The 11703-nt window shown below is 49.3% G+C and overlaps 1 protein-coding gene across 1 annotated transcript; it reads left to right on the forward strand.

Moving 5' to 3' along the window:
* Window positions 1-3080: 3080 nt before the first annotated feature.
* Window positions 3081-10973, forward strand: LOC138794529 (transcription factor 23-like). Its single transcript, XM_069973221.1, has 3 exons — window positions 3081-3273; window positions 7664-7942; window positions 10733-10973. The coding sequence occupies exons 1-3, from the start codon at window positions 3112-3114 to the stop codon at window positions 10835-10837; spliced, it is 546 nt and encodes a 181-aa protein (XP_069829322.1). The 5' UTR covers window positions 3081-3111; the 3' UTR covers window positions 10838-10973.
* The last annotated feature ends 730 nt before the right edge of the window (window positions 10974-11703 follow it).

The following is an 11703-nucleotide window of genomic DNA, read 5'->3' on the forward strand; positions in this document are numbered from 1 at the left end:
AACTAGACCTGATTAAGACAATTGCATCCTTATACACTTATATACAAATACCCCACAAAGTATCAATCTATTGCACGTGAAAAAAGAAAAAAAAAAGCGCCAGATCAGTTTGCACAAGGAAAATTATCTAATCACCCTACGACCATGGGGTCTGATAGCCTGAAGACCCAACGCATGTTGTCACACACAGTGACTTCATCAGGGGTGGAGACTTGTGTGCAACGGTGTGTTTTATATACCCAACATCACACATTAAACACATGGTAGAGTAAACATTGATGCAATGTAAATACCTGTGTGGCCGGAGAACATGGAGCGTGCACCCAGAATGACAGTCAACATGGCACAGTTAGCTTCTATGTCCTGTAGTGCGCATAAGCGGAAAAAGAATGTGTCACAGGGGCACAGAGGGGGTCTAACTACTATATGGGGGCACAGAGGGGGTCTAACTGCTATATGGGGGCACAGAGGGGGTCTAACTACTATATGGGGGCACAGAGGGGGTCTAACTACTATATGGGGGCACAGAGGGGGTCTAACTACTATATGGGGGCACAGAGGGGGTCTAGCTACTATATGGGGGCACAGAGGGGGTCTAACTACTATATGGGGGCACAGAGGGGGTCTAACTGCTATATGGGGGCACAGAGGGGGTCTAACTACTATATGTGGACCCAGAGGGGGTGTAGCTACTATATGGGGACACATAGGGCGTCTCACTACTATATAGGGGCACAGAGGGGGTCTAACTACTATATGGGACCACAGAGGGGGTCTAACTACTATAAGGGTGCACAGAGGGGGTCTAACTACTATATGGGGGCCCAGAGGGGGTCTAACTACTATATGGGGGCAAAGAGGGGGTCTAACTACTATATGGAGGCACAGAGGGAGTCTAACTACTATATGGGGGCACAAAGGGTGTCTAACTACTATATGGGGGTGAGAGGGGGTCTAGCTACTATATGGGACATGGAGGGGGTTTAACTACTATATAGGGCACAGAGGGGGTCTAACTACTAAATGGGAGCACATAGGGGGTCTTACTACTATATGGAGGCACAGAAGGGGTCTAAATACTATATAGGGGCACAGAAGGGGTCTAAATACTATATAGGGGCACAGAGGGGTCTAACTACTATATGGGGGTACAGAGGGGGTCTAACTACTATATGGGGGCACAGAGGGGGGTCTATCTACTATATGGGGGCACTGAGGGGGTCTAACTACTATATGGGGCACAGAGGGGGTCTAACTACCATATGGGGGCACAGAAGGGGTCTAACTACTATGTAGGAGCACAGAGGGGGTCGAACTACTATATGGGGGCACAGAGGGGGTCTAACTTCTATATGGAGGCACAGAGGAGGTCTAACTACTCTATGGGGGCACAGAGGGGGTCTAACTACTATATGGGGGCACAGAGGGGGTCTAACTACTATATGGGGATCCAGAGGGGGTCTAGCTACTGTATGGGGGCACAGAGGGGCCTACTTACTATATGTGCTGGAACATGGGACCTAATATTTTTCTTTGGCAAATTCTAAAGAGAAGAATTGTGGTCATGGCCGGTTGGAAAAGTAAAATAACAGACGCCACCTGTGGTCACTGGATATAAATCACTGTCATCATTTATACAGGTTGCAGAGAATGTAATATCTGCCAATATACGATCAATATATGGGGGGGGAGGGTGTTGTTGTGTATAGTGCAGGATTGCAACCCGCTAAAAAAAATAATTATATATATATTTAATGGGGTGGGGGTGGGGGGACATCACCCTGGGGACATCACCGCCATCAGTGCCTGACCCCAGGGACATCACTTGCATTAGTGCCTAACCCCGTGAACATTACCAGCATCAGTACCTGCCCACGGGAACATCACCTTCATCAGTGCTTGACCCCGGGGACATCACCGCCATCAGTGCCTGACCCCGGGGACATCACCGCCATCAGTGCCTGACTCCGGGGACATCACCGCCATCAGTGCCTGACTCCGGGGACATCACCGCCATCAGTGCCTGACCCTGGAGACATCACCTCCATAAGTGCCTGACCCTGGGGACATCACCGACATCACTGCCATCAGTGCCTGACCCCAGGGACATCACCGCCATCAGTGCCTGACCCTGGGGACATCACTGCCATCCGTGCCTGACCCCAGGGACATCACTGCCATCCGTGCCTGACCCCGGGGACATCACCGCCATCAGTACCTGACCCCGGGGACATCACTGCCATCCGTGCCTGACCCCTGGGACATCACTGCCATCCGTGCCTGACCCCTGGGACATCACTGCCATCCGTGCCTGACCCCGGGGACATCACTGCCATCAGTGCCTTACCCCGGGGACATCACTGCCATCAGTGCCTTACCCTGGGGACATCACCCAGCCATCAGTGCCTGACCCCGTGGACATCACCTCCATCTGTGCCTGACCCCGGGAACATCACCTCCATCAGACCCCACTACAGAGCAGGATTCTCTCTCTTATATGATGGATATGGTTTCTCTTATAATGACGGCTGCATCTCTGGTTTCCGGAGTATTGGTTATTGGTCCAGGACGGTAGAGGGCAGAGAATTATATAAACCCCCCTACATGCCAGACAGGTGTTATTGGATCCCACCAGTTTGGCAGGGTTGGCCAACTATATTATGTGTATGGGGGCCTCTGGTGTGTTCCTTTTGTCTTCAGGGAGATAAGCCGCTGCCAGAGAGCTGAGTGCCCATGTACATATGGGAGCTGGAAGAGCCAGCTGTCGGTGACATCTCTACCTGCCAGCAGCCCCCCACCTATCACTGCCCCCCGCCTGAAGCCATAGTGGACACTGACTCACCAGGCGGCCATCTTTCCTGTAAGGAGGAGAACATGAGGTGGATACTTAGATAAGAGCGAAAGCCAAACACATGGCGATCTCCCTCATTACACAGCTCAGATAATTATTACACTGTGACCCCCCCGCTATCTGCTCCGCCCGGGGGACGCTCAGGCCCATAAATCACCCCCTCAGATTCCTCTCATGTATCCGCACTCATTTACAGAGGAAATTCCTGGCAGAGCCCTGAATGGAGGACGGAGAAGCTTCACTTCTAGCTGAGCGGCGACATGGAGAGGATGGAACCAGAAGTGGTGCTAAGCGGGTGGCAAGTCCCTGCGCCAGGACTGCTCACCTCTATGGCAGGTGGAGAGAAGGACGAGGCGCTGCCAGGAGGACACCGGACCACCACATGGAGGAAGAGCAGGCAGAGGGTCACCACCAAACCCACTGTAAGTTCTACAGGTAGCAGAGCCGGGGCTGCCAGCTTGCTGTCTGGGCTTTTCCATAGAGCGGGTAACATGCCCCCACCTCTATGTCCTGGGCACATTATTGGGGTGGGCAGGAATTATAGCTGCGCCAAGACGTCTCCATGCAGAGATAAAGTCCTCACTGAGGTCTCGGAGTCCTGAGCGTTAGATGGGGTCATGTGACCCTCTCGGACTGATGGATGTCACAGACTCCTAGTGATCCTGTTCTTTTATATCTCCCCTGACTCATTGCGCAGTGTCCACTGCTGGTATATAGTATATAAATGTATATGTATATACAGTGGTGTCTTGGATTACGAGCATAATTCATTCCGGGACTGTGCTTGTAATCCAAATCCACTCTTAAACCAAAGCAAATTTTCCCATAAGAAATTATAGAAATGCAGACAATTGGTTCCACCCCCCAAAAATAATGATTTATTACTCTGAATAACATGTAAAACAGATGAAACAAACATTCAGAAACAGCAGAATCTGTGATATCATAAGTTACTGTACAGTAATGGAGAGGATGGGAAACACCAGGGCGGACAGAGACTGCAGGGAGCAGGAAGGAATGAGCAGGACAGATGTGGGCACATACATGCAGCACTCTCTGTCCGGGGAGAGAGGGGTTATGAAGAGATTACCTCCACAGTCCTGTCCCCTGATGTAAGCCCCAGCCTGAAATGGATCTGCTGTGATTTGGAAGGTGAGGGAGACTTCCTGGGTCAGAGTACAGTGCTGTAGACCCTGCTATACAGGCCATGCCCCTCCTCCACTCGCACTCCCACCCAGTACAGGGAGCTCTTAAACCAAAGCAATGCTCTTAAACCAAATCAAAATTTTGAAAAACTGTGAGCTCTTAAACCAAAACGCTCTGAAACCAAAATGCTCTTAAACCAAGGTACCACTATAATAAGTATCTGACCTGCTGCCGATCACCTACACAGGATGGAACGGGGGGGTAATAGTTCTGGTCGGTAACGTCACCTGTGAGAGACAGAATTTATAGAACATTCCAGATAATCACATTGTAGGATTTATAGATAATTATTCACCATTTTATTCCATGATAAGGATGTGATACAATAGAAGGAGAGAAGTTCCTATTTGGTGCAGAAACCTTTGTTTGCAGTTACAGAGGTCGGACGTTTGCAGACCCTGCAGCAGGGATTGTGTCCCCCTCCTCCCTACACATCTTCTCCACAGCTTTCAGGTTTCGGGGCTTTCGGGCCTCCATAGATTTCCTATTGGGTCAGGAGACTGGCGGCCGCTCCAAGACCATGAAATGCTTCTTATGGAACCGCTCCTTGGTAGTCCCAGCTGGGGGGTCTCCTCCTTGGTTGTCCCGGGTGTGGGTTTCCTTCTTAGTTGTCCCAGCTGGGGGTCTCCTCCTTGGTTGTCCCGGCTGGGGGTCTCCTCCTTAGTTGTCCCGGCTGGGGGTCTCCTCCTTGGTTGTCCCGGCTGGGGGTCTCCTCCTTGGTTGTCCCGGCTGGGGGTCTCCTCCTTGGTTGTCCCGGCTGGGGGTCTCCTCCTTAGTTGTCCTGGCTTTCAGGTCATTGTCAGCTGGAAGACCCGGCCACCACCCATCTTCACTGCTCTTAGGGTGGTATTACACGGGCCGAGCAGGGCCCGATAATACCTGTAAACGAGCAGCGATCTGCTAGATCATTGCTCGTTTACTGGACCTATTACACGGCCCGATAATCGTTTGACAAGAGCTGCAAGGACATCGTTACCGATGTCCTTGCAGCCCTTGCTAAACTGGCATACATTACCCATCCACGTTCCAGGGCTGCTCCTGCCGTCCGCTTCTCCCGGGGGTCCCGCGCGCTCTCTAGCGTCACAGCAGCCTGTCAGCTGGTAGGCCGCTCAGCCAATCACAGGCCGGGACCGCCGCGGCCTGTGATTGGCTGAGCGGCCTATCAGCTGACAGGCCTCTGTGACGCTAGAGCGCGCGCGGGACGCAGGGAGAAGCGGACGGCAGGAGCAGCCCTGGAACGTGGATGGGTAATGTATATCGTTAGTCGCCGGCCACGCACCGCTATTACACGCAGCGGTGCGCGGTCGGCGCCCGACGAAAATAGGTTCTAACCTATATCAACGATCAGCCGATGATCGTTGTCATCGGCTGATCGTTGCATTTATTACACGGAGCGATAATCGGCCGAATCGGGCCAATTCGGCCGATTATCGTTCCGTGTAATACCACCCTTACTGAGAGAATAAGGTTGTTGTATCTAGTGATACATGGCCCCATCCTCTCTTCAATACACTGCAGTCATCTTGTCCCCCCCAAAGTATATTGTCCTCCCCACCATGCTTCATGGTTAGGACTGTATTATTGAAGGTTGTACTCATCCTTATTCTTTCTCCAACCATAGCAAGTTGTTTCCTTCTCACCAAGCTGCGGCCTATTGTCCTGTAGCCCATCCCAAATTGGTGCAGGTTTACAGTGTTGTCCCTGGTGTCCTTTGACAGCTCTTTGGTCTTGGCCATGGTGGAGAGGTTGGAGTGTGATGTGTGTGAGGACAGGTGATTATTATACAAGTAACAAGATGAAACAGGTGCAGGTATTCCAGGTAATGAGGGTGGAGTCTCCCAGCACCCACGGAGAAGCTGCACGAAGCCTGATGAGCAGAATACAGATAGGAACAAAGCAATTCACTTTGTTACTATTGTAAATTTGCTCATCTGTAATCAAATCCTTATTTAATGTAATAAAATGTAAATTAATTATTTATAAATCCTACAACGTGCTATAGATTCTGTCTCTCACAGGGGAAGTGTACCTATGATACCTCCACAAAATCCACAGCTCCTCCATAGTATCTACACTCACCGGCCACTTTATTAGGTACACCTGTCCAGCTGCACGTTACCACTTAATTTCTAATCAGCCAATCACATGGCGGCAACTCAGTGCATTTAGGCATGTAGACATGGTCAAGACAATCTCCTGCAGTTCAAACCGAGCATCAGTATGGGGAAAAAAGGTGATGTGAGGCCTTTGAACGTGGCATGGTTGTTGGTGCCAGAAGGGCTGGTCTGAGTATTTCAGAAACTGCTGATCTACTGGGATTTTCACGCACAACCATCTCTAGGGTTTACAGAGAATGGTCCGAAAAAGAAAAAACATCCAGTGAGCGGCAGTTCTGTGGGCGGAAATGCCTTGTTGATGCCAGAGGTCAGAGGAGAATGGGCAGACTGGTTCCAGCTGATAGAAAGGCAACAGTGACTCAAATAGCCAACCGTTACAACCAAGGTAGGCAGAAGAGCATCTCTGAACGCACAGTACGGCCAACTCTGAGGCAGATGGGCTACAGCAGCAGAAGACCACACCGGGTGCCACTCCGCTCAGCTAAGAACAGGAAACTGAGGCTACAATTTGCACAAGCTCATCGAAATTGGACAGTAGAAGATTGGAAAAACGTTGCCTGGTCTGATGAGTCTCGATTTCTGCTTCAACATGACAATGAGGTCACTGTACTCAAATGGCCTCCACAGTCACCAGATCTCAATCCAATAGAGCATCTTTGGGATGTGGTGGAACGGGAGATTCGCATCATGGATGTGCAGCCGACAAATCTGCGGCAACTGTGTGATGCCATCATGTCAATGTGGACCAAAATCTCTGAGGAAGCTTCCAGCACCTTGTTGTATCTATGCCACCAAGAATTCAGGCAGTTCTGAAGGCAAAAGGGGGTCCAACCCGTTACTAGCATGGTGTACCTAATAAAGTGGCCGGTGAGTGTATATCTACATCTCCTCCATAACATCTACATCTCCTCCATAACATCCACATCTACATCTCCTCCATAATATCGACATCTCCTCCATAACATCTACATCTACTCCATAACATCTACATCTACATCTCCTCCATAACACCTACATCTCCTCCATAACATCTACATCTCCTCCATAACACCTACAGCTCCTCCATAACATCTACATCTCCTCCATAACACCTACATCTCCTCCATAACATCTACATCTCCTCCATAACACCTACATCTCCTCCATAACATCTACATCTCCTCCATAACATCTCCATCTCCTCCATAACATCTACATCTCCATCTCCTCCATAACACCTACATCTCCTCCATAACATCTACATCTCCTCCATAACATCTACAGCTCCTCCATAACATCTACATCTCCTCCATAACATCTCCATCTCCTCCATAACATCTACAGCTCCTCCATAACATCTCCATCTCCTCCATAACATCTCCATCTCCTCCATAACATCTACATCTCCTCCATAACAGCGGTCAGTACAGTGTGACCAGTGAAGCCCCTCTTCCTCTACAGACTAAACATCTGGTCATATGGCTCTGTCTGATGATGTTGTATTTTTCAGGTCACACAAGTTGCCACATCTAGCAGACCGATTCAAGGGAAACATTCCCCAGAGAACAATGTCCGAGAGAGGAACCGTGTCCGGACCCTCAGAGAAGCCTTCCTGTCTCTACAGGCCGCTCTGCCCTCTGTGCCTCCTGACACCAAATTATCTAAGCTAGATGTCCTAGTCCTGGCCACCAGTTACATAGCCCACCTGACTCAAACCCTGGACCAGGAGAGACCTCCTCCTACCAACTCTCAGACTGGGAGAGGCCCGGGGTACCTGCACCCTATGAAGGTAACAGGAATTATCATTAGAGGGAGGGGTCAGCAGTCATCTCATTATCATTAAATGGGGGGTCAGCAGAGTCATCTCATTATCAGCAGAGGGCGGGGTCAGCAGAGGCATCTCATTATCATTAGAGGGCAGGGTCAGCAGTCATCTCATCATTAGAGGGAGGGGTCAGCAGTCATCTCATCATTAGAGGGAGGGGTCAGCAGTCATCTCATAATCATTAGAGGGAGGGGTCAGCAGAGGCATCTCATTATTAGAGGGCGGGGTCAGCAGTCATCTCATTATCATTAAATGGGGGGTCAGCAGAGTCATCTCATTATCACCAGAGGGCGGGGTCAGCAGTCATCTCATTATTAGAGGAAGGGGTCAGCAGAGGCATCTCATTATTAGAGGGAGGGGTCAGCAGTCATCTCATTATCATTAGAGGGAGGGGTCAGCAGAGGCATCTCATTATCATTAGAGGGAGGGGTCAGCAGTCATCTCATTATAATTAGAGGGAGGGGTCAGCAGAGGCATCTCATTATTAGAGGGAGGGGTCAGCAGTCATCTCATTATCATTAGAGGGCGGGGTCAGCAGTCACATCATTATCATTAGAGGGAGGGGTCAGCAATCACATCATTATCATTAGAGGGAGGGGTCAGCAGTCATCTCATCATTAGAGGGAGGGGTCAGCAGTCATCTCATTATCATTAGAGGGAGGGGTCAGCAGAGGCTTCTCATTATCATTAGAGGGAGGGGTCAGCAGAGGCTTCCCATTATCATTAGAGGGAGGGGTCAACTGTCATCTCATTATCAGTAGAGGGCAGGCGTCAGCAGTCATCTCATCAGTAGAGGGCGGGGTCAGCAATCATTTCATTATCAGTAGAGGGCGGGGTTAGCAATCACATCATTATCATTAGAGGGAGGGGTCAGCAGTCATCACATTAGAGGGAGCGGTCAGCAGTCGTCTCTTTATCATTGGAGGGAGGGGTCAGCAGAGGCATCTCATTATCATTAGAGGGCGGGGTCAGCAGTCACATCATCATTAGAGGGAGGGGTCAGCAGTCATCTCATCATTAGAGGGAGGGGTCAGCACAGTAATCATTATCATTAGAGGGAGGGGTCAGCAGAGGCATCTCATTATCATTAGAGGGAGGGGTCAGTCATCTCATTATCATTAGAGGGTGGGCTCAGCAGTCACATCATTATTAGAGGGAGGGGTCAGCAGTTATCTCATTATCATTAGAGGGCGGGGTCAGCAGTCATCTCATCATTAGAGGGAGGGGTCAGCAATCATCTCATAATCATTAGAGGGAGGGGTCAGCAGAGGCATCTCATTATCATTAGAAGGCAGGGTCAGCAGTCACATCATCATTAGAGGGCGGGGTCAGCAGTCACATCATCATTAGAGGGAGGGGTCAGCAGTTATCTCATTATCATTAGAGGGAGGGGTCAGCAGTCACATCATCATTAGAGGGAGGGGTCAGCAGTTATCTCATCATTGGAGGAAGGGGTCAGCAGTTATCTCATTATCATTGGAGGGAGGGGTCAGCAGAGGCATCTCATTATCAGCAGAGGGCGGGGTCAGCAGAGGCATCTCATTATCATTAGAGGGCGGGGTCAGCAGTCATCTCATCATTAGAGGGAGGGGTTAGCAGTCATCTCATAATCATTAGAGGGAGGGGTCAGCAGAGGCATCTCATTATCATTAGAGGGAGGGGTCAGCAGTCACATCATCATTAGAGGGAGGGGTCAGCAGTCATCTCATCATTAGAGGGAGGAGTCAGCAGTCATCTCATTATCATTAGAGGGAGGGGTCAGCAGAGGCATCTCATTATCATTAGAGGGAGGGGTCAGCAGTCATCTCATTATTAGTAGAGTGCGGGGTCAGCAATCATCTCATCAGTAGAGGGAGGGGTTAGCAATCATCTCATTATCAGTAGAGGGCGGGGTCAGCAGTGTCATCTCATTATCAGTAGAGAGCAGTGTCAGCAGTGTCATCTCATTATCAGTAGAGGGCGGGGTCAGCAATCATCTCATTATCAGTAGAGGGCGGGATCAGCAATCATCTCATCAGTAGAGGGCAGGGTTAGCAATCATCTCATTATCAGTAGAGGGCGGGGTCAGCAGTGTCATCTCATTATCAGTAGAGGGCGGGATCAGCAATCATCTCATCAGTAGAGGTCAGGGTCAGCAATCATCTCATTATCAGTACAGGGAGGGGGTCAGCAGTCATCTCATTATCAGTACAGGGAGGGGGTCAGCAGTCATCCCATAGCCCTTCCTCTCTATGGCAGTCCCTGCTCTGTTTATCATACAAGGCTTTGCTGCATAGACTGGTACAGAATTATCTGAGCAGTCTTTTCCTCCTTAGAGGGGGAATCCTCACACATCCCATAGAGCTTTCTGATTGTTCTCTATTGGGGACACTTATTGTTGAGTCTAATAGCTGTGATTTTTCTATCTAGCCGCAGCCAGTTGTAGATCTCCTTGTACTGGGTTATCAGAAACTGTGCGCAGCGTTTTATCTGTAAGGTGTACTCACCTGGTCCAGACCACACCTAGTCCTGCCATAGGAGGTGGGAAGTTTTAATATTTGTGCACATGATAAATAAGGCGCTGATCCCACTTTAGGGGAATATTTAGGTGAATGCACAAAACAGATAGATCCTAAAAAAATATCTAATAATTATTGGCACGTCAAATCATCGAGACTGAAAAACAAACAAAATCAGTCAGCGGAACCAACACTTATTCACCGAAGAACAGGCGCAAAGCCCTCAATAAATGTCCCCTATTACCTTGTCTTATAGAAATGGCCAATGAGGTCCCGACTGTACGCGGAAGCCCCGGAGTGTGAGGTGTCCCACAGATCTGCAGCCCACCAGGACTCAAGAGACCGAAACGCTGCCTGCTGACAATAAGACGGAAACCAGGACATGACACAATAACTATGTCCAGTATTATGCTCCAGAGCTGCACTCACTATTCTGCTGGTGAGAGCACTGTGTAGATACATTACATTACTGATCCTGAGTTCCATCCTGTATTATATCCCAGAGCTGCACTCACTATTCTGCTGGTGAGAGCACTGTGTAGATACATTACTGATCCTGAGTTCCATCCTGTATTATATCCCAGAGCAGCACTCACTATTCTGCTGGTAGGGTCACTGTGTACATACATTACATTATTGATCCTGAGTTACATCCTGTATTAATAATACAGGATGTAACTCAGGATCAGTAATGTATGTACATAGTGATCCCACCAGCAGAATAGTGAGTGCAGCTCTGGGGTATAATACAGGATGGAACTCAGGATCAGTAATGTATGTACATAGTGATCCCACCAGCAGAATAGTGAGTGCGGCTCTGGAGTATAATACAGTATAAAACTGCTGTTGGGGTCACTATGTACATACATTACTGATCCTGAGTTACATCCTGTATTATACTGCAGAGCTGCACTCACTATTCTGCTGGTGGGGTCACTGTGGGAGATACCATCCGACCACAGACTGTTAAGATTTTTTATTACATCAGATTCTGGAATGACATCACACACTGAGAATATGACATCATTTACAAACAAAGAAAACATATTACAAAAATACAACATCTGGGGAAATTCAGTGCAACCAATAATCGGGAGCCGTGGCAGCGGCCGCAGAGTCAGTGACCTGCAGGATGGGGGCGCCAGAGGCCGATGGGATCTCCAGTCAGGAACATAAAGCGTTATAACCATGTAATGACACAGAAGCAGCAGGATCATGAAATGTATT

The sequence above is a fragment of the Dendropsophus ebraccatus genome, chromosome 6 (assembly GCF_027789765.1).
Source record: "Dendropsophus ebraccatus isolate aDenEbr1 chromosome 6, aDenEbr1.pat, whole genome shotgun sequence".
In the NCBI taxonomy this organism is placed as follows: Eukaryota; Metazoa; Chordata; class Amphibia; order Anura; family Hylidae; genus Dendropsophus; species Dendropsophus ebraccatus.

Bases quoted from the DNA above. Each gene is read 5' to 3' on its own strand.
- LOC138794529 (XM_069973221.1), top strand. From the start codon at position 3,112: ATGGAGAGGATGGAACCAGAAGTGGTGCTAAGCGGGTGGCAAGTCCCT. The intron at 3,274-7,663 runs GTAAGTTCTACA...TGTATTTTTCAG, and splicing joins GGGTCACCACCAAACCCACT to GTCACACAAGTTGCCACATC. The intron at 7,943-10,732 runs GTAACAGGAATT...CTTGTCTTATAG, and splicing joins GGTACCTGCACCCTATGAAG to AAATGGCCAATGAGGTCCCG.